The sequence below is a fragment of the Gadus chalcogrammus genome, chromosome 1 (assembly GCF_026213295.1).
Source record: "Gadus chalcogrammus isolate NIFS_2021 chromosome 1, NIFS_Gcha_1.0, whole genome shotgun sequence".
Lineage (NCBI taxonomy): Eukaryota > Metazoa > Chordata > Actinopteri > Gadiformes > Gadidae > Gadus > Gadus chalcogrammus.
The window spans coordinates 24,222,780-24,246,578 of NC_079412.1; the positions used below are offsets into that span (position 1 = coordinate 24,222,780).

Genomic DNA, 23,799 nt, shown 5'->3' on the forward strand with positions numbered 1-23,799 from the left:
GTCAAAATACTCTTCCTTTTGCCAACCAATGACGTAGAAAACCAACGGTGGGCCTTCTACCTGCACTGCAACAGGACAGCTGAGGTCAAACAACCAGCCAGAATATACCTAGGAAATCAATCTGCAAAGACTTCTCGCAAAATGTTTAATTCACCACTCCGCAGACCGCATCATTTAGATAAAATAACAGTGTTAAAAAATGAGCCACCTCGACTGCAAAAAAGTGTGCTCAGCTATAGTCCTCGTCAGGGATGGAAATTACCACCCGCCACACGCCATTTGCGGGTGAATCTGTATGGTGGCGGGTGAATTGTGTCACTTCACCCGCCACTGTGTCGGGTAATACTTTCCAGTCAGGTCCGATTAAATTTGCATATCTAATACATTCGTTATACGGCGCTGCATAGTTCCACAACCATTACTGTCAACATCCGGGCCCCTTCTTCTTCTACGCCTCTTTTGCTGAAGTCTTGTCAGGCAACGTCCATTAATCTCCTTCTAACGCCCCGTGCCCACTACCTCCGTCCGTTGACTGATCCCCATTGACTTTGAATGGGGACGGACGCGCAATGCATTGTGGATCCGTCCGTTCCGTTGGAGCCTTCGGCTCAGTCAAGAAGTTGAAAAATGTTCAACTTTTTCGGCAGCGACGGATCCGTCATCCAATCAGATCACGTATGCAAATTTAAGCACTGTGACGCGACTCGGGCTCTGACGATACTGGAAAGTGGGAAATCTGGTAATCTTGCCTCGCAACAAGCAGGAAGAAGCGGGAAGAACCCGGCGAAGCGATTTGATTGGCTGACGGATGCCTCTGCAAAGACTACTCCCCCATCAGTCAGCCACGCCTTCCCACGTCCGTTGACTGACGGAGGTAGTGGGCATGTAGGGTAACGCCGGGATTCCACCGCACACCTTACGGTTACGGCTGCGGCCCGGAACGGCTGCGACTCTGCCCTGCTTGCATTTCCACCGGGCGCGTTACGGCAGCGCAACGCTGCCTTGCGAGCCAGCCGTATTCACGCAAGATCACGAGATCACCTTCCAAGATCACGAGATCAACTTCCACTCCCAAAAAGACTGCAATTAAATGCCACTGATGTAAATTTAGATGGGGCCTCCCATGTTGTGAGGGGTGGGAACGGATCAGAACTGTCTGTTTTAAGATTTAACAATTTAACCAACAACAATTGCAAATTGAGAGTCTATCCTCGACCAATCTGTTCTCGTGTCCCTAAGCAAAATTACCAGTTTACTGTAGAAGGCTAGCCATATTGCCTCCGTTGTCGGAGACCTGGACGTGTCCTCCGTCAGCGTCGCCTGGGTCAGAAGCCAAGAGCATCTAGCTACCCAAACGACCATCCTGACCCAAAGCTGTCCCAGGTGCTGGGGTGTCCTCAGGTATGAATTTCGTAGATAATACAGATAATAATGCAAATAATTCTCAGCAGGTTGCCCCTCTTTCAAACAACTCACAGCCCTTAATAGGTAAATGCCCTGTGGTAGAGGTACAGATTGGTGAGACAATGATTAATTGTCTACTAGACACAGGTTCCATGGTCACTGCCATTACAGAGTCCCTCTTCAAAGAAGTGTTCCAATGCTGGGGTGCCAGCATTGGGAAAACATGTGGGTGGTTAGCTCTAAAGCAGCTAATGGCTTAGATATTCCCTATGTGGGGTATCTCGAGGTAGACATCCAGGTTTTGGGTAAAAAGATTCCAGGATTCGGGGCTTTGGTTGGTAAAGACACTGCTTGCACACTACAGCAGTGCAATGTTCAGGCCTACTGGGGATGAATGTCATCAGAGACTGCTATCAAGAGTTATTTGCCCAACAGGGGGAAGCTTTATTTTTCCTCTTTGACTGCCATTCAGGCAGAGACACGCTGGGAGCTAGCTTTCCGTCAATGTCACAGGCACGAGGCCTGCCCCCTTGTTCCTGAGGGCCAGGTTTGTGTCATAAAGGGCACTGGGGAGTATATACCAGCCGGGTCAGTAAGGTTTGTGCCAGTAAGCTGTCCAAAGATTCCACACGCTGCGCTCACCACCATGCTTTAAGAGCCTGGGGGCTCAGACCTTGCCCAAGGCCTGTTTTTATCCCCTTCTCTATTAACAGGCTTGTGTGCCGTTGGTCAATGCAGGAGTTGCAGGGGCTACATTCCACTCGAAACAAGTGTTGGGAACATTGTGTCTGTTGATAGTGTAGAGCAGCCACAGCTGAGTTTTCAAGGGCAACATTGTGAGGGTGCAAGGGAAGAGGTTGTCCAGTTTACACAAGTCAATGCAGAGGCGGTAAATAGTCTTTTAAACAGTGGGACCGCATTCTGGGAAAAAGACGGAATGCTCTGTAGGAAAGTTACTGACCCGCATGGGGAGCTGTAACTGTTGTTGCCCTCATCATGCCTTCAGCAGGAACTCTAAATAACCTCAATGACAACCATGGGCACCAGGGGCTGGGACGAATGACTTACCTAGCCGGGCAGCGTTGTTATTGGCCAGGGATAGGAGCTGATATAGAGAACCACTGTCAGAGCTCTCAGCGCTGTGCCATCTCCAAAGTCGTTCATCCTGGGGTAAGAACAGTTGCTTGAACCTGCTACTGACGGGAGAGATAATGTGCTTGTCATGACGGATGTTTTCTCTAAGTACACGCAGGCTGTGCCAACCAAGGATCAGACAGCCGTCACAGTAGCGAAGATCCTGGTCGATAGCTGGTTCAAATGGTTTGGTGTGCCCAAAAGCATACACCGAACTTCGAGAGTGCTCTAATATGGCAAGTCTGCCAGCTGTATGGTTTTGAGAATCTGCTCCGATCTCTCCCCGCTGAGAAGAAGCGGTTCTGGCCGATGTACATTTCTCAGCTTGTGTGCAGTTTAACACTTAAGCTGGTTAAGGGGAGGCGGTTACAAAAGCGGCTGTTGACCAGTAAGCGGAGGCCACCCACGTGAACGTGCACAGATTTTGCCCTACCGCTCTGCTTTCCCAGTGTTCAAACTTTCGGCCCCAGCCGCTTTTGAAAACGCATGGCCCTTCGCAACGCCGCGCTGAACGCTCCGGCAGCGAAGCAGTTATAAGGGCGGTTGCTGCGCGGCGGTGTCAAAGCACCGTTAATGTACTGCTTAATACACATTTTTATTATTTACTTTTAGTATTTTTTCAGTATTTAGAAGATAGTGCATGATTTTCCCTTTGTTTGGTGTTAGCTTTTGCTGCTTTTGCCTTCCACAGTGGCTAGACAGCATGCACATGGGAACCAGACCTTTTCTTTATATTCCATAAGGAGACGAGAGTAAGCTGTAATCAGAGACTGCTACCATTGCTGTTTTCAATAATTAAGATTATATTTTTACACCAATTCATGCCTCAAGTCATTCTTCCTGCTAAGGGAAGACACATCGGCAAAGCGGAAGGCACTCATGATTGAAAGTGAACGGGTTCCTCCTCCCCTCAAATTAGAGGTGGCGTTGTCAGACAATCCAGGGGTAGTGACATAGGCGTCTACCCCTGGAAACGTCTACCCCAAGAGGCCTACTGCCTCTTGGCAAAATTGGAAGACCGACATAACATCAGATTAATGAAACATGTGCAACGTCAGCATCAATTTATTTATTTTTTTATGAACAGTCCAAAGTCAACGGCACTCCCATGGGGCGCTTCTCTGTAATCAAACATTGAATGAACCCTCCCTATATTAGATACATGGTTTAGATTGGCCAAACCCAGCCATGGAGATCTGTCTGAATAGGATTTAAGACAGGTATACCAGAGCAAATAAAACACAAGCTCAGGGATCTTCTGGGCTTGAAGCATTGACCGCTAATGCCAAACAAAAAACTTTGTTTATTTAATTGTTTAATTATTCTTTAAATTAAATTTATTTACTGGAGTTGGAATACAATATCCAACTGAAGACAATACATAAGATGGCCAGGTGAGTCTGATATTGACAAGAAAATAGGATGATCACAAGTCTAATAATTGTTTCGGCACTTTCTAGTCTTAACATTGTTTCTGAGTTTGAGCGAGCGGCAGGTCACTTGTCCACAGTAATCAGTGAGCGGATCGATAAAATTCATCTAAAGTACCGTGTTCATGTTTATCTTGAAAGACGATGATTTATTTTGGAAGATTATTTAGATTTAAACCTAGATTACTCAAAACAGTTATTTTCCCCCAACAATGACTCTACTGGTGTGATGTGGAAGATTTGCTTCAGGAGAGAGGATATACGCGTCAAAATGCTTTTTGACCTTATTTAAAATAGGATTTTAACATAAAAAACTAATATTACATCATGCAACATCGTTTCTTAACCATGTTTGGTCTCTCCGATTGTAGTGTGCTCAGTTTGATTGATTTCTAGGTATTTTCAATTTTTTATGGCAGTTGTTCACAAAATAATAATAATTCATTTATTGTGTATAGCACTTTTCATATGGTCAGAGTGAGAGTGGAGGAGGATCGGAGGGCTCAGGAGGGGCGATGAGGGATGAGGATGTCAGACAGGTAGGGCGGGGCCAGGTGGTTGAGAGCTTTGAAAGTCAGGAGGAGTATGTTGTGTTCACGAGACCGGTTGTGACTGAGGAGGCGAGCACCAGAGTTTTGGACCATTTGGAGTCTATGGAGGGAATGAGAGGTGATGCCAGTGAGGAGGGAGTTGCAATAGTCTAGACGGGAAGAGATGAAGGCGTGGATAAGGGATTCGGCAGCAGGGGGGGACAGGCAGTGTCTGATTTTGGCGACGTGGCAGAGGTGGAAGCAGAAGGATTCACCAGACATTAAAAAAGGTCTGGTTAACTGTGGTAAAAGATGTATTATTTGTGAGCTGTGCTTTTCTAAACTTGCAGGTCCAAATGTTTTCTTGGTCAGCATCCTATGAGATGCCATTGCCTTAGTCACAGTGTGTTATGTCAGTTATCTTGAAGGATTTTCTGTTAGATGCATACAGACACCCCAGGCGGGCAGGCTGACCAAGTGCAATATTTAAAAGACCACAGTCTGAAATGTAGGAGTGATCAAGCAAGCTACTGATGGCTGTGTTGTGTTCTCTCTCATTCAGCCGAAATAAATCAACTACAATGCTTGACTCTGACAAGAAGTTTTAATTGTTTGACTCTCGCAAGATAATTTCCAAGATATTAACCGTTAATGAAGGGAAATAAGTCGTAAGGAACATTCCTAATAATATATGGTAATTGCAGATCAAATGTGCCGTCTAAGCTTCTCTTTCTCCGATCCACTTTCATACACTCCTTTTTTTTATTCCTCCAGACCTCATGATACCGAGACTGAAACTATGGAGGTAGCATACAAAGTAAGAAAGTCATGTTACAAATAATTTTGCCACAGACAGCTTTAAATTAAGACTCAGTAAATGGTTGCTGAGCTCAAAGTTTGAATTGATTTCCAAAATAATTTCCACACCTGTGAAGCATAATTCAAAAGTATAAACCCTGTATTCAGCATTTATGTTTCCAACCCTCTTTGGTTTCAAAACCACGGAACAACGGTACAGACAGCGTTAAGTAATGTTTTCTCTCTCCCCTCTTTCAGGTCTTTAATGACCCCATCCACGGACACATTGAACTCCACCCGCTGCTGGTCAAAATCATAGACACACCTCAATTCCAAAGACTGAGGAACATCAAGCAGCTCGGAGGGGCATACTACGTTTTCCCCGGAGCATCTCATAATCGCTTTGAGCATTCCATTGGGTGGGTGTGTGTGTGTGTGTGTGTGTTGGGGGTGTGTGTGTGTGTGTGTGTGTGTGTGTGTGTGTGTGTGTGTGTGTGTGTGTGTGTGTGTGTGTGTGTGTGTGTGTGTGTGTGTGTGTGTGTGTGTGTGTGTGTGTGTGTGTGTGTGTGTGTGTTTGTTTGTGTGTCAAGTGGATACCGTGTACGAGGGTTGAGCCAGTGTAACATCTTTCAAACCGCTTTGATAATTAGTCAAATCCCGTATGGTACCTCTAAATCTGTACCACCAGATGGCACGCACATGTCCACAAAGCAGTTGGTGACAAGTGGAATATCATGAGTTATGCTGGTTATACGCCTGACTTTTCTTCAAAGTTAGTACAGCAAACTGGTAAATCCCCAATTCATTCCCCACAACCCAGTCCTGATCCTCAAAATTCCAAATTAGAATCTTGAGAGCAAAAACATGACTCAAGCGTAAAGAAATCTGGCGGACAGCGGCCATGCTGTGCTAGATGATATATTAGTTTTTTTGATACTTCTAAATAACTACTTAAGAACTTTGGAAAATGTTGTGTTCTCAATTGGCTAACATCTTTCCAGTTAGAGCAACAAATCGTGACACATTAGCGGCAGCCATCTTGGCCCCAAATTTGATAATTGTTGTTATTGGACCAACCCCAGCCAGGAATAGGGCCGCACAATATGGCAGAGCAAATTAAACATGAGTTGGCAGATTAGTTTTAGGAAAAACACAGATACCTATGCTAAACTTTGCACTTATTGTGTACAACTATCATTAAAGTATTTGCGAAAATGTTAAGATTAAAGTTAAAACAACATAGAACTACATTGACATTTATTTGATGGGTTAAGGTTAAACCAACTACTGTTTAGGTATGATGATGGGTCTGAAAGCATACTAAGTTGAAAACCAAATAGCTTTAAAAAATGTGTTTTAAATTCATACAATCCATGTGGACATTACTTCAAATGACAATGATGCTTGAAATGGGGTTTTAGACATCGTACCTGAGTTAGCGTCAAGTAACTGCAAGATGACGCGCCCTTTACTCGATTTTTCCTAGTAGGAAGTAAAAAAGTCCCACCCTGGGCTGCAAATGCCCGTGGGGCAGATCCTGGTCGAATGGCAGTACTTTTTTTGTTTGTACTTACCGTATTTTCCGCACTATAAGGCGCACCGGAGTATAAGCCGCAGCAGCTAAATTGAATGATGTGTACATATATGAGCCGCACTGGACTATAAGCCGCAGGGGTTTTAATGTTTGATTACCATTAGGGCTGGCCCGAATGCCATTTTTCAGGCTTCAAATACTCGTTGGTTTTTCCGAGCGAATATTCGAATTCTCGTTCCAGAAGAAAACCCCATCAAAAACAAAATGAATAATCCCTATATACTCTCTGGAACCGATTTTGACAGTATCTACATATTTTTTTGAAGATTTAATAGCTTTTGAACGTTAATTAGTAGGCCTAAGTAGGTTGAAGTTCTTTAGTTTTTCTCCGTGAAAGCAAACAGCTGTTGTTCCATTCCAAATCAGCTGTCCTCTGCCATCTCAGCCCTTACGGGAGCTTTTCAATTCATCCTGGAACTTTCAGGGAATTTGTACAATAAATCCATGACAAATACAGAATATTGATGGTCTTATGTGTCCATATTATATCCATTATATTGTCTGGGTATTCCCAAGGCGGTCACGCTCTGCAGCAAGCCAGTCACAGTTGATTGGCGCGGCGCTGTACAGCGAACGTAAACAAACAACTAAGCTAAGGTTAGCATTTTGCTAACTATTACTTTTCCTCCCGAGATCCCGCTAATGTTGTGTTATAAAGTAAAGGGAAACAAGATATCTATTCTTCCTCCACCTCTCTCGCTTCTCTGCTTGGTGTCGCTGACGCTTATAGTTTGCCTCCCTCGCTCTGGTAACGTCACGTAGGGAGAGCCGGGTCGATTGAAACTAGGGACGATTGAAACACAGCGATTCCCTCGAAAACCATGCAAGGCTTTCACGTCAAATTTCGTGCAATGACGTCCCACCGTTCAAATGTTATCCCCTGAACCTGCTTTCGAGAGCGAGAGCGCTAAGTAAAATCCTTCCTGCGGTAGTTTTTTTGTAATAAATAGTTGTGTTTTTTGTTTCATGCCATAATAATATGACTATACAACAGATGAATTAGCACTTAAACCTGGGCTAAAGTGTGCAATGTCAGAGTTTTGAAGTTTAGATGTAAAAAAGTGTCAGTAGTCTCTGTCGGGACGATTGAAACACTTGTTTCAAATACAACAGGAGTCATGTTATCCGGTTGACGTGGTAGTAAATACATAAAACGATGTTCAACTGTGTATCCCTAAACAGGACTTAGGACAGGTAAATAAGTACATTTAATGCAAATGTAGTCGTCCAAAAGAAGAAAGGTGAGTTTTAATCGAAATGTGCATCTTGATAATTAGGCACGGGCCAAAAATATATTTTAACCTATTTATATTGTGCGGAATTATGTGAAATTTTAGCAATGACGAGTACACTACTATGTTGTCCGGTATGTTGCATAAAAACAAGAGTAAGGTCAATAGTTTATTTTGTAAATATGCTGTTTCATTCGTCCGGCATTATTTCAAACGTCCCGACTAGGCGGGGAGTTTGAAACAGATGTCAATTTACGTTCAAAGTAAAAAACAGCTCGATCATCCAACATATGTATTAAATTACACTTGTAACTAAGAGAACACACATGTGAGTTGTTGATCACATGTTGAAATTATTTGTATACGTAACGTCATCTTTGAAAAAGACGTTTAACTGAAAAGTGTTTCGATCGACCCGGCTCTCCCCTACGTGAAAAAAAAACGGAACTCCGAATACTGATTTAAGCTTCGAATGCTAATTTTCCGAGTGGCTGTTAGCTGTCAAAATCCATAGATTAGCCGCACCGTCATATAAGCCGCAGAATCGAAAAATGGGAAAAAAGGCGCGGCTTACAGTCCGAAAATTATTAAATATTCTCGTTTCGCAAACCTACATTGTTGAATAGCAGTGTTTGAGGCTCCCAACCAAGTGTATTGTGGAGCGTTTGTGGCTGATGGCCTGAGTTATAGTCAGATTGATTGGAATCTGGGTGGGGCTGCACACCTTGGGTGCATTCAGAATCAAAGCAGGCACACAGGTCAAACCAGCCAGCACCACAGACAGCTCTGACATGTTGGTATTCAGCAGCTGATCTGCATGTAAACATTTTGCCAATTACAATAGAATAGCTTTTACCTGTGGCTTGGTGTCGGAGGAGACACACCCCTGGCTGGCACCCACTGGCATGTGGCAGGGTTAACTGACACTTATATTGCAGCGTTTAACTGCGTTATCTTATAATGGTCACTTTTGTTTGTATCTAACCAGATTCTCTGTGGCAACGTTAATCAATTAAAGCATCTTTGTTAATTTATTGTTTGCAGAGTTGGGTACCTGGCTGGAAAGCTTGCTAAATCTCTGCAAAAGAAACTTCTGAGATTGCCAAAGCCTAAACCGGAGATCACTGAGAGTGACATCCTCTGTGTGCAAATCGCTGGCCTCTGCCATGATCTTGGTGAGTAACAAGAGCTGCACCCCAACCCTTACCCCAAAACATCCAACATCGGCCAGTTTCTGTGTGAGCATGAAATGAATGAGGGATTGGTAAATAATGAATGGTTTCAAATTTCTAAACACATATCTCTCTCTCTAGGACACGGACCTTTCTCTCATCTGTTTGATGCGATGTTCATTCCTAAAGTACTTCCAGACTTGGCAGTCAAATGGAAGGTACTGAATGATTCTCCTACTGCTTTACCCAAAATTCCGCTCGCTATTTGTTCCGGGACATTTCACAGACCCTTATCTGGCAACACGCTAAAACCAAAGCCAAAAGTCTGGCCTAACGTTCCTAAACTACTAACTTCCATCCACATCTCCAGCATTCCAACCTAAAAACTTGAAGCTTTCAGAAAGCAAAACAAAATGTCGTAGGTAAGATTAGAGATTTGTTAAGTGAAGAGGAATGAGTGGAAGAGAGCAAAATTTGGTAAATATACAACCCTCTGTCTACACACAGCCTCCCTCCCAGCTCCCTTCATCGTTTCTCCTCTGTTTCAATGATAACGCCATGGTTGCAAATGTGATTGATAGGCAAGAAGAATCCAGAATCAATCAGGGAAGGGCCATTAATTGTTTAAAATCTAAAATTCTCATGGCTGGTGGATGACTATGCCATTTCTAAAAGATTATACTCAAATTATAGCTCTTAAACAACTATAATTTAAGCATAACAATCCAAAACACTGAACGCATCCTTGATACAGTATTCTCCATTAAGGCAACTTATTGAAAGGGGTAAACTGTAACTTTTCCTTCACTTCATTAGCAGTGTTAAGCAAGAATCAGTCGGTTCTTAAATGCATATAACCCAACGAGGATTATAATTATTTTTAGAATTTAGAGTTTTCGTGCTCAACCGCTAGTTGTAATCAACAGGGGTAATTTTTTAATGGAAAGTGTAGTATACTATGCATGCAAATCAATTATTAAATAGCTTTTGCTGTTATTCAAGGCTGATAAGTGCATTGACATATTAAAATGCAAGGCAACTACTATTGGTTAGTTGAAAATAACAATAATCATTGAGATTAAACATCTCTTCAAGTGTCCTGGCCAAGACAGGCAGTAGTAGCCTACAGTCACACATAGCATACACACAAAACATAAGAAAAATAAAACAACTAAAACAGTCCGCAGGGGGGAAGGGGGATATCAATATCGCAAGACATTTCGAGAGGCTCATCGAGGAGTAGAATAAAGTGTAGTCTTTTGGTCGACTCTATAGGCATAATTCACCATAGCCTATTGGTTATTGACATATTTTCGTTGTGTTATAGGGATGCTGTCTCTTTAAAATCACGTCACTTGTAGGGTTGATATGCCGGTGGGTGCGATGTTTGAATTTAATGGTTTTTATTAGGGCTGTCAAGCGATTAAATATTTAATCACGATTAATCGCATTGATGCCATAGTTAAATTCGCGATTAATCGCAATTTTTTTTCCATGCTAAATATCCTTTGAATTCTTTGTCCCATTCATCTTTCTCATTTTAATGCTCTTATCAACATGGAGAAATGCATCGGCTTGCCTTGTGCAAATGTTTTTTTATTGATAACAACATTGGCATATACTGATCAAAACAGGACGGTACGATGAGCGATGAACGATGAACATACAAAGATATGCCTTGAACATAGCAGTCAGGCAACTGGGCCCTGTACCACGAAGCTCGCTTAGAGGGTAAGCGAGGTATGTTGAGCTCCAAGCCTGGGTTAGTTGTACCACGAAAGTCGATCTCTTTTAGCGTCGCTGTATCACCATGGTGACTTATGATCGCAACCAAACCTGGTCGGGAGCAGTTTTTCGGCTTAGTCTAGCCGGAGATCGGCTACTTAAATCGGCGTGCGCAGCTTCCTAGCCCCTCCTCTGACAATGGCGTCACCATTTGTGGGTGTTCCCGTGGACCCCGGCGCACTTCTCCGGAGACAAGGGTTTTACGGGACAGAACCGATCCCTTGGCATTGTCTGACGATATTCAGATTTCAGACTTTATTGTCATTGTGCAAACAACGAAATTGGGGTTCTTCATGAGAGATACAGATTCTCATCAGAGGGTGTTCGTTATTTGATCGTCCTTTTGGACCTTATGTAGACAATTATTACTGTTGCGCATTGTGTATCAGTGACAGAGTGCTAGAGTGGAGGTAGCGCGTCAGTCTTGAATTATTGCGCGGGGGGTTCGACTCCCAAGTGACGCGAATTTATGTGAAGCTTAAAAAGTCCTAATTCTCATGCATATGGAATACTTATTCACTAAAGCTTATGGAATTATATTTTTGTGCTTATTTCGAACTTGAACCCATATTTTCAAGGCCGTGCTGGCACCACATCTATGGGGGTAAAATGAATGATGATAGACCGGCGAATTTGAACCCCGGTCGCTGGCGTTCGGGTCTTATACTAATCCACTACGCTACAGCCGCTAACTCTCAGCGGTCGAAAACATGCGATACATTTCTTAAATAGGGTGTATTTAAAGTGATTTCCCTAAATGATAGAATAAGGCAGGATGGACGTTGCTTATGCATTTTTAAATCATCATCATTCTATTTGGATTAATGGCGAACAATTCTGCATTTGGCATAGTTATTTTACAGACAATATGCAGAATCTTTTCACTTATACTCATATAGACTGCTTGATCTATCGTAAAGGTGAGAAAAATGACGCAAAAAACGCCCCTTTCACGTGAACGCGCACTGAACCTAAAGCGGAAAACCTGGTTCAACTAATTGAATCTAAAGTGAGCTTCGTGGTACCATTTAACTCTGATTGCGAGTTGCGGCTCTGTCGAGCCAGGTTTTCCCAAGAAAGCCTGGGTATGTTCAGCGAGCTTCGTGGTATAGGGCACTGCTTCTTTGTTTTGAGCCCTAAAAAAAAAATTTGTTTGCGTTAATCGCGCGTTAAAAAAACTTACGTCGTTAAATTTGGTTTGCGTTAACGCCGTTAATAACGCGTTTAACTGACAGCTCTAGTTTTTATATGACAAAATGAACGACCTGCCTTTGCTTGTCGAGGTGAGAAATTGTCTCTTCCTTCATTTTATCGCAATTGATATAGTCTATAGACAGAACGTCTTACCTGGGAGAGTTTGTTGACGGCTGAGCTGTTATGTTTAAAAACATAACATCTTACCTGGGGCCTGTACCACGAAGCTCGCTTAGAGGGTTAGCGAGGTATGTTGAGCTCAAAGCCTGGGTTAGTTGTACCACGAAAGTCGATCTCTTTTAGCGTCGCTGTATCACCATAGTTACTTATGCTCTCAACCAAACCTGGTCGGGAGCAGTTTTTCGGCTTATGCTGCGTTCGAGTATTCTCTGCGAACCGACTCGGATCTCGGATCTGACGCCACGCCCACACTTCAAGTTTTATTGGAGTTTTATTATTTCGCTCGGTCGTTGGAGGAAAACATGGACGCCACCCAGAAAGCTCTTTTCACGGTAGCATTGGCAGAGGACCAGGCGCTCCAAAATAAGTAGGCTATAGGCCATAGTCAAGTCAAATGTATTTATGTAGCCCATTTAAAACAACAGTAGTTGACCAAAGTGCTGTACACAAATACATTATATTTGTGTACATAGGCAGAGATACGGACGCAGTAAGGTATTGCAGTAATACGAGTGATTGAAATTACCATTTAAACCACCAAAGTGGTCAAAGCACAATGAAAACAGTTCATACTTCAAGTCACAATGGGCGCAGCCATCTTGAATTCTGTCTCGGAATTTTGCTCGGTCACCACTGAGTTCAACCGAGATGGCGAGATCGCCGTCCGAGGAAAAGGGGCGTGTTCGTGCGTGTCGCTAGGCAACGTCCTCGGACCTCCGAGACAGATGGATATTAATACGCGGCATAAGGCCCCGTCCACACGAAGCCGATTTCATGGCGAAACCGCAAAGGTCTTGTACAGTTCGGCCTTCCGTCTACACGAAGCCGGCGAATCCGCTGACCGAAACCGTAAATTTCTACCCGGTTTCGTTTTGGATTCGTGTGGACGCCTGAAACCGACTGAAACCGTAAACCAATGACGTCATCGCCCCCCCCTCGACCTTCTAGCCAATGACTGTTAAGCCCGCGGAGTCTCAGAACTCACAACAACAAAGATGATGGCGGACTACAAGCTTGTAATCGTTCTGCAGCAGATCATGTCGCTTGTTGGGTTGCTGAGCAATTATTTATTGAGACTGTTGACTGACTGACTGTTTGTGTTGTTAGTGGTTCAGGGGGAAGCCTTTATGCGCATGCCCGCCTCTTCTTCTTATCTAATTTTCTTCTGGATTTCAGTTGCAGAAGCAGCGCCCCTTATGGGCCTGGCATGTGTACTACAGCGTTTCTACAGATTTACCCGGTTTCGCTTGACTCCGTCTTTACGGAGATACTCTGAAACCGGATAGATCGAAACCGGAACGGTTTCACCCGTTTCGGCTTCGTGTGGACGGGGCCTAGTAAGTCTAGCCGGAGATCAGCTACTTAAATCGGCGTGCGCAGCTTCTTAGCCCCTCCTCTGACAATGACGTCACCATTTGTGGGTGTTCCCATGGACCTCGGCGCACTTCTCGTACAGGCGTCTCTCCGGAGACAGAGGGTTTTACGGGACAGAACTGATCCCTTGGCATTGTCTGACGATATTCAGATTTCAGACTTTATAGTCATTGTTAAAACAACGAAATTTGGGTTCTTCATGAGAGATACAGATTCTCATCAGAGGGTGTTCCTTATTTGATCGTCCTTGTTGGACCTTATGTAGACAATGCTTACTGTTGCGCAATGTGTCTCCGTGACAGAGAGCTAGAGTGGAGGTAGCGCGTCAGTCTTGAATTTCTGCGCGGGGGGTTCGACTCCCAAGTGACGCAAATTTTTCCCAATTCTCATGCATATGGAATACTTATTCACTAAAGCTTATGGAATTATATTTTTGTGCTCATTTCGAACTTGAACCCATATTTTCAAGGCCGTGCTGGCATCACATCTATGGGGGTAAAATGAATGATGATAGACCGGCGTATTTGAACCCCGGTCGCTGGCGTTCGGGTCTTATACTAATCCACTACGCTACAGCCGCTACCTCTCAGCGGTTGAAAAACATGCGATACATTTCTTACATAGGGTGTATTTAAAATGAATTCCCTAAATGATAGAATAAGGCAGGATAGACGTTGCTTATGCATTTTTAAATCATCATCATTCTATTTGGATTAATGGCGAACAATTCTGCGTTTGGCATAGTTATTTTATAGACAATATGCAGAATCTTTTCACTAATACGCATATAGACTGCTTGATCTATCGTAAAGGTGAGAAAGATTATGCAAAAAACGCCCATTTCGAGTGAACGCGCACTGAACCTAAAGCGGAAAACCTGGTTCGACTAATTGAATCTAAAGTGAGCGTTGTGGTACCGTTTAACTCTAATTGCGAGTTGCGGCTCTGTCAAGCAAGGTTTTCCGCTAGGATTTCCGCTATGTTCAGCGAGCTACGTGGTACAGGCCCCTCTGCGAGCGTCGCTGCGGTGTGTGCGCGTGATTAGGTGTTCTTACCTGCGAGTGTGCCGATGGCATACCTGTGCGTGTGTGTTTGTATGTGTGTGTAAGAGAACTATGGATTTAGAATCATGCCAAAACCCCGCACACACGCAGAACGTGTTTTGCTCACGCATAACGATTCACACGCACACAAAACGTGTTTTACTCAAGCACAATGATTCACACACACGCTCAGTGTGGTTTGCAAATACAAAACATCATTCACAAACTAATGCATTTTGCTTCAGAAACAAATGCCTACGTTTTACACAAAGTACAAAAAAAAATCCTTCAAGTACACAAAACAATTCTACAAGTACGGAACACTGAAAGTTGCGCGTGGATCGGAAGGCATTTGCGCACGGATCAGCAAGGCGGAAAATTAGTGCCAAAAGTCACGTGACAAACAAATATCCTGTGATTCACACTACACAAAAGCAGGTGGCGTTGTTCCTGCCAAACCGCACGGATTACGTACGGTTTCCGTACGGTTTCCGTGCGGTTTAGCACTTTTACCGCGCCATTCTAGGGCCAGTTAGTGGCCTTCTTGGCTTTCCATAGAATCCACACACGGTTGGCCGGCATCAAATAAAGATTTTGGGGAGAAAAAAGATCGTCCTGGCGGCCTTAAACTGACTCAACAGCGCCACCTGCTGTTGTGTAGTGTGAATCACAGGACATTTGTGTGTCACGTGACTTTTGGCACTAATTTTCCGCCTTGCTGATCCGTGCGCAAATGCCTTCCGATCCACGCGCAGCTTTCAGTGTTCCGTACTTGTACTTGTACTTGTACTTTGTGTAAAACATACTGTATTTGTTTCTGAAGCAAAATGCATTAGTTTGTGAATGATGTTTTGTATTTGCAAACCACACTGAGCGTGTGTGTGAATCATTTTGCGTGAGTAAAACACGTTTTGTATGCGTGTGAATCGTTATAAGTGAGCAAAAGACGTTTTGCGTGTGTGCGGGGTTTTTGCATGATTCTAACTCCATAGAGAACAAGTTAAGATAACGTGCGTGTGGAATGCATTCATAGTGCTTTCCACACATCCAGGGCCGTTGCACCAAATCCTGGGCCCCTATACAAGAAGTACTGATGGGCCCCCCCCGAATTCCCCCTACCAGCCCCCTGCGCTGAATTGTTGACGGGGGGGGGGGTGGAAAACAATTGTTGACGGGGGGGGGGGGGGGGTCGGAGTCCGTCGGCCCTGCACACATCCATAACCGCGGGAACGTATTCTCAGCAGGGGTTGCTGAAAAAAAACAACTTAGCCTGCACTAGACTCGCAACTCGCTACATTGATAAAAAAAATATATAGCAGATCAGCTCAATTACACCAGTGCATGCGCGCACAGTCGAAAATCGATCGTTGTGTTCAATTCCTTCACACCATGGTTCACATCCAGCTGCTCACAGAACAAGTTTAGCGCACCACTGCTCCCCTCACACTTTTTCATATAAATTTTTTTCAGCACTAGGTCATATGAGCATTAAATAAATGCTGCGTCTCAAAATGCCTTGGACAGCAGCGAGGATGGCTCGCTTTGCCACGGGCCGAAACAGTGCGGAGCGACCACAGCCAGAGCGAACACAGCGGGGCAGGAGTGTCAGGAATAGTCTTTGGTGTACACATCAGTACGGCCTATTTGCACTACTGTTTAGTGGCAATGCAGTGTTTTATTCTATGCCTTTTTATTTTCGTATATTATTACAATGAATACAATTCATTTATTTATAAAAACAAGATCTGGTCTTCAAATCTTTTTTCCAAATATTGGTCGTCTTACAATGGGGTTTGTGTTTATATTCGGACCAATACGGTAAAGCGGGGGCTCACATGACGTTAAGCATTTCCTGGTGCATAATGTGACGCTTCAGAACCTAAAATCCCGATTCTCCCCGTTGACACGACAACACATAACCAGCGTTTTCAGAAATCTCCACTTTGGCCGGAGTTTTTAGAAATGATCGTTTTCTGTGATAAGACAGGGCCTCAGACAGGGGGTGCTGCAGCACCCCCAGCACCCCTACTTCCCGCGGTACTGCACACATCCACACACTGACGGCGAAGTAAGCGGTAAGTATGAGGTGTCTTGCGCAGGGACACCTGAGCAACCTGTGTGTGTGTGTGTGTGTGTGTGTGTGTGTGTGTGTGTGTGTGTGTGTGTGTGTGTGTGTGTGTGTGTGTGTGTGTGTGTGTGTGTGTGTGTGTGTGTGTGTGTGTGTGTCATTGCAGCACGAGCAGGCATCGCTAATGATGTTTGATCATCTGATTGTTGAAAACAAATCGGAGCTGGAGAAGGTGGAGGACTGGCAGGTGCTGTCAAACAATCAAGATTTCATCAAGGAGCTGATCGTTGGGAGACAGGATGGTCAGCAAAAAAGAATGGTGCGCACATTGACTCTCCCAACAAAAGGGTTGGTTCTCTCCCAACAGACGGGTTGGTACAATTACTCTCCCAAAATAGGGGAATGTACCATGAGTATCCCAACAGAGGAGTTTGTACAATGACTTTCCCACAGAGGGGTTAGTATTGTGACTTATAGTGGCCCCGGTATGTACATTTTGATTTAGTTAATTTATTATCCAAAGTGCCTTACAAGTGAGGCTACCATCCATCAAAATTGGGGAAACTACAAAATAAATGCTGTGTAGAGCTTGAAGAACCTACTGCACATAACCTCCTCTCACCATAGCCTGAACCCCCTAGTTAGACTTGCTACACCACATAGCAGGCTTTTTTCTGTTCAAACTCATCGGACTCAGTAATAGGGTTTCCTTTGAGGTGAGCTGCTACATTGCTATGTTCTATTTCTATTTGTCTGTTGACCATATCTTTGTGCTGTCGTTACAGAATCGATACAAAGAGAAGTCTTTCCTGTATGACATCGTGGCCAACAAAACGAACGAAATCGATGTGGATAAATTTGATTACTTTGCGAGGTCAGTCCTTACTCAGCTCACTAACCTTGCTTGTGTATTGTGCGAGATGTTCATGCCACTGCTCTTTTGAACTATGCAAGATCTTCGCTGCAGCCATCAATCATTTGGAGTGGGGTCCAAATGGGGAAGGATATTGTAGCGGCTCAGTGGTTCATGGCTTTATCCGAAATATCCATTTGGCCGTAATAGCAGGAATTTCTTAGTTATAGTGCACCAACTTTTTCTCATTCCACAAATATGTTCAGCCGTATTATAGAGGTAATCTTTAAATCTTGTTTCACTTGTCAAGCGCAAAGATTTTTCCAACAACAAAACATCTATAAATGAGAGTTTCCTGGTTTAAGATGAGATTATATTTTATTTTTTGGATATATGAGTGAAACTGTACTTCAAGCCTTGCAAGAAATAGGTATGGTACGGGTATGTAATAGGTATGTAGCGCCGTATCGCTTTGGGTTGGATGCCCTAATACTAATATCCCTCCCAATATGATTAGTCGGTCATATTTTTAAATACTAAAATGTATTTCAATTGAGAGATGATGACCATTGGACACAGGGTAGAAACCATTGGACATAGGGTAGAAACATATAATTCAATAATACAAACCAATACTATATTAAGGATATAGAGGACCACACTCCCAACCAATGTTTGCACTACAGTAGACCTACTACATTTACCATGGTTTATAGTACCAAGTGCCAAGCATTAACAACTGCTAGATTAACCACTTCATCGTATTCAACAAAGACAGCTAGGACAAGATGCTACACAATGCTACATACAATTTTTAAGTGCAAGGACGTACAACATCCAATAAGTGCGTTAGAGGGGTGTCTGGGGTAAGGGGGGGAGGCTATGCAGAGTCTAGGTGAACTCTGAGCATGGTAAAACATGTAAAGCGAATATCTTTCACATTTTTCTCCCAGAAGGCTATGCAACCAGACCTCCATAGCCGTCAGGGTTTCTCTATCCGTGCAATATTCTCACCTTTTTACCCCTTACCTGTTTGTAAACCCCTCTAAACCTTACTGCTCCATAATGACTGGTATCAGAATTCACCTTTTCAATTCAATTCCATACTCAATACACACCCACAGCTGCCAGGGATATCTTTCTCTCTGGATCAACCAATCAATGGAGAAACAAAGCAAGAACCTGTAAAAGTAAACCTGCACTATCATGTCAATGTATTCATCCTTTCTGTTCCTCGTTTCAGAGACTGCCACCACCTGGGCATCAAGAATAACTTTGACCACAACCGCTTCATCAAGTTTGCCAGGTTGTGTAAGGTGGACGGGGAGTACCAAATCTGTACCAAAGAACAGGTCAAATGATCTCAGACTTCTGTTTTTAATCAGATTCAAGCAGCTCTCTAATTGGTCCTTTATTTAACTAAACATAAGTATGGGTTTTCCTTCAACAGGAAGTTGGAAATCTGTATGACCTTTTCCACACAAGAAACAGTCTCCACAGAAGAGCCTACCAGCACAAAGTAACAAACATTGTTGAGACCATGTAAGTACTGTGTCTGTGCTAGGTACTATAATAATTACGAAAGTAACTGTATTCTAAACTGAGTCTGGTTGTGTTTTTCTAACTAGGATCACCGAGGCCTTTGTATTGGCAGACAAACACCTCAAATTCGAGGGGGCAGGAGGGAACATTTTCACAATGTCCACAGCTATAGATGACATGGTGGCATACACCAAGCTGACTGGTGAGTGTTGAGACCACACTGTGCTGTGGGTATTGCATGTTGCAATGTCAAGGTTCTAGACCAATTTTCATGGGGGGGCCAGACTGGGGCAGGTTGTTTTGTTGGAGGGGCACATTGGGGGGGGCACAAAAAACGTTTGGAGGGGGGGCCACTGGGGGGGGCGAGCTCAGTTTTACGGGCCACTGGCCCCTGCTGCCCCCCCCCCCCCCCCCCAGAACCGCCCCTGCAGGACTAATTATTTTTTACCCCAAGGGTAAATACCCTTGGGCTTCATTAAGCAAGATGCCTCTCCACTATCTGCTTATTATATATACTGTTAGTCACTTCTGATGTGTGTGTATATATATGCCCCTGTAGACAACGTCTTCGAACAGATCCTCTTTTATACTTTGACGGTGCTGGATGATCCCAGGAAGGTGAGAGAGCTGACTGAGGCCAGGAAGATCCTAATGGATATCCTCAGCCGTGACCTCTACAAGTGTGTGGGCCAGCTTTATTCAGAAGAAGAAATCCAGGATACAAAGGTAGGTGTGTGTGCGTGTTGCGCGCGTGTGTGTGTGTGTGTGTGTGTGTGTGTGTGTGTGTGTGTGTGTGTGTGTGTGTGTGTGTGTGTGTGTGTGTGTGTGTGTGTGTGTGTGTGTGTGTGTGTGTGAATGAGTGTGTTTGTGCTAGAAGTGACAGAGGAACAAAACCATCTTTTGTCGCTCTTTGCCTGATCTTCCCTCAAGGCAATGCAACATAAGTTGGCAGTTGACCAGGGCAATCCCCCGGGCAATAACCTGAAGCCAGACGACTTCATTGTCAACGTAAGTCTGAGTGTGCCTTAGTGACATCAAATCTATGCTGATTTTGAAGGTTCCCTTTGAGAGGTTAGTGGTTGGTCTGTGGTGGGGATCAGGTATGCAAATCCCAGAAGGCAGTTTTGATTTACCTTTCAACAATGTGAAAGGCAAACATGTAAAAGTATAAAAACAGAGAGCAACCCAAAAACATCCTCTCTCTCTTTGCTTCCTTTCTCCCTACATTTATCTGGGATTGAAGTGTTGCGTTTAACTCATGTGATTGACAGGCAAGATAGCTTCTCTGAACTGATCAGGGAGGAAATGCCACAATTGGTATGCAATGATCCCGGAGTGGTCTAAATCCTGGGATGTGGCCCAGGCGTGCAGATGAAAGATATCAGTAATCCAGTTAGCTGCTGTTGCATTAAGCCGTCTGAAAAAATATATAAAATTACTGTGCTGGTTGTTGTTTTTATTTAACAATGACCAGTGTTTTTCCATCCATAATTTCACTGCACATTATATATACCCTGAACTATGTATGTGACAAATACGTCCCTACATTAAATTGAAAAAATACCTTTAATTTATTTGTTTACATGATCAACCTATGACCTATACTATATTCATCCCTCAGCAGCGCAATGCATGTGTCAGTAAAAGGGGAAATGTCTCCCTCTGGTGTCTCCTAGGTTATCAAGATGAACTATGGCCTGAAGGATAAGAATCCCATCGATCACGTACGTTTTTACCGCAAGAGTGACCCAACCAAGGCCTTCAAGATCCCCAGTGGCCAGGTAAGAACTTTGCCATTGAACACAATCATTTTTTAAATAATATGTTCATTTATAATGGTTATTGTGATGATGAATCGTAAACACTGACTTCCCCATCTTAGACTGGCATTACAGTTCATGTTTGAGATAAGCTGAACACTGGGCATCATCCGGGGAGCATTTCAGCGTAGACGCACATCGTAACTCAGCGATACGACTGTAGTCAGTGTTTTTCCAACATGAAAAAGTTGGAGGAAAATTAAAACTAGTGTGTTCTCACAAATAATGGTTGTTAAGTAAAAAAAAATTGAACATTTATTTGAACAAAAATGCTGTGGTCCTTCAAAACGCCTGGACATTTCACATCTTATATGGATGGCTCGCCATTGCATTATAAGAAGATCTGCATTTCTCTGATGATATGAACCAGGAAGCCTCCATCTCATGGTCATCATGATCAGAAAAGCTTATTTACTGTTAACAATATCAATGTTAAGGCGTTATGTGTATCAATATATATATATATATATTTCTCTAGTCTCAGTACTCCTACGCTCTACTGAACCTGAACATATCTGTCCCTGACTGCTTCTTCTTTGTTCCGGCTCCTGTCTGCAGGTGTCGACGCTCATCCCAGGACACTTTCAGGAGTGGTTGATCCAGGTGTACTGTAAGAGGACTGATGTGGAAGGGGAGATTCTGAGGGCGGCCTGGGACCGCTTGGAAAACTGGCCCCAACTCAGGTAATAATATATTGCCTTCAGTTTATTATTTTGTTCAATCTTTTCAAATTAGATTGTGTTACTACGCTGTAGCTTGGTAGATGTAGGAGTTGAAGCAAAGCTTTTATTTGACGTTATTCTTTATTCCATGCGATGGTGGCATCACCAATCCCATGGTGGCATGTTAACGTGTTGTTGATGTAACCTGTTTGGTCTCATTTCTTAAATTCTTTCTCATCTTTCTTCCAGAATGAACCAGCCAGAGCCGGAAGCCGATAAAGGCCCAAACTCAACTTAAGTTTTGGAAAGAACCAAAAAAACTAGATTTGGGGCATTTAATATAAATTTGTTGAAGTGTTAATAATAATAATAATAATAATAATAATAATAATAATTTTGGGTAGATTTGTCCTTTGTTTGGGTTACTAAGGTTTACATACCACAACGCTTGATACATTTTTTCCCAGTGTGTGTTTTGACGTGGGTTAAAAAAATATATATATATTCCGTCTACGTTCATGTTTAGTGCTCTTTTCAAAGATTATGATAATGTTGTATTAAGGGCTTGGGAATAGTGTTTCAAAGACTGCTTGCTGTTTTTCTCATCTGTGAAAATAAAGGTTAACTGAAAAGCATATTTTTTAAAGATAGAAAGTGGCTGGGGAAAACATTGTGATAAATGGTGAAAAATAAATAAACGGCTTTGTCCTCAATGTCTAAATGTTTCCTTTGTAACCACCAGAGGGCAGCATGGCCGTGCGTTTCTCCAAGAAGGCAGTCATCCGTGGTCACCTGTTAAACGTTTCCTATTTGGAAACAATTTTAAAAGTATACGTCAATCTGTATTTAAACGTTTTTTAACAAAATGAAAAAAGGTGTGTAGACAAGTTGGTCTATAATGAATCTCTATTTGTATTGCTTTTTATCTTTTGTCTTTTAAATGCTCATATATTCATGTTTACCATAATCCTGGCTATTCTGGTTAATTTACCAGTAGGGAGGAGTTATGTTGATCCTTTCAACCAGGAAGACCATAATACAGGATGTAGGGACACACACACTTCCACATCCTTTGGCAGTGATTCTCTTGGGGGAGACCAGAAACAAACTCTACAGAGCGGTAGGAACAAGCCAACCAACTGCCTGCTAGTATTTTTATAATCTTCATCCTCCCTGACCTGTTGCTCTCTTTCTGGCGCCAGTGGTCTCAGCCCCCCGCCGTCATGCCACACACACGAACATGCCCCTCCGTGGATAATTGAGACCAGCTGTTGCAAGGTCTCCTTTTCTCCCTCTGCCTCTGTCTTTTGGTCTCTCTGTCTCTCAGTTTGACAACTTGGCAACTCCTTCTTATTTATCTTGTCTATAGTGGCTGAAACGATACCACAAGTGTTTAATCATCTTCATCTTCCTGTCATGCTGCGTTCGAGTATTCTCTGCGAACCGACTTGTATCTCGGATCTGACGCCACGCCCACACTTCAAGCGTTTTATTATTTAGCTCGGTCGTTGGAGGAAAACATGGACGCCAACCGGAAAGCTGTTGTCGCGGTAGCATTGGCAGAGGACCAGGCGCTCCAAAATAAGTAGGCTATAGGCCATAGGCAGAGATACGGACGCAGTAAGGTATTGCAGTAATACGAGTGATTGAAATTGCCATTCAAACCACCAAAGTGGTCCAAGCACAATGAAAACAGTTCATACTTCAAGTCACAATGGGCGCAGCCATCTTGAATTCTCTCATCTCTCATCTCATTTTCGTCCGCTTATCCGGGGTCAGGTCGCGGGGGGAGCAGCTCAAGCAGGTCTCCTCCCCACTGGACGTGCCTGAAACACCTCCCAAGGAAGGCGCCCAGTGGGCATCCTTACCAGATGCCCGAACCACCTCAGCTGACTCCTTTCTAAGTAAAGGAGCAGCGGCTCTAATCTGAGTTCCTCACGGATGGCTGAGCTTCTCACCCTATCCCTAAGGGAGACGCCAGCCA

General features: G+C 43.5%; 1 protein-coding gene across 1 annotated transcript; it reads left to right on the forward strand.

Annotated features, from left to right (window-relative positions):
* Positions 1 to 3,740: 3,740 nt before the first annotated feature.
* On the forward strand, positions 3,741 to 22,690 carry LOC130387927 (deoxynucleoside triphosphate triphosphohydrolase SAMHD1-like). Its single transcript, XM_056597222.1, has 15 exons — positions 3,741 to 3,932; positions 5,273 to 5,315; positions 5,555 to 5,715; positions 9,167 to 9,297; positions 9,436 to 9,512; positions 17,105 to 17,257; positions 17,724 to 17,812; positions 19,035 to 19,143; positions 19,242 to 19,333; positions 19,420 to 19,535; positions 19,893 to 20,059; positions 20,264 to 20,341; positions 21,010 to 21,114; positions 21,712 to 21,836; positions 22,065 to 22,690. Exons 1-15 carry the CDS (start codon positions 3,925 to 3,927, stop codon positions 22,111 to 22,113), a joined length of 1,503 nt encoding a protein of 500 aa, XP_056453197.1. The 5' UTR covers positions 3,741 to 3,924; the 3' UTR covers positions 22,114 to 22,690.
* The last annotated feature ends 1,109 nt before the right edge of the window (positions 22,691 to 23,799 follow it).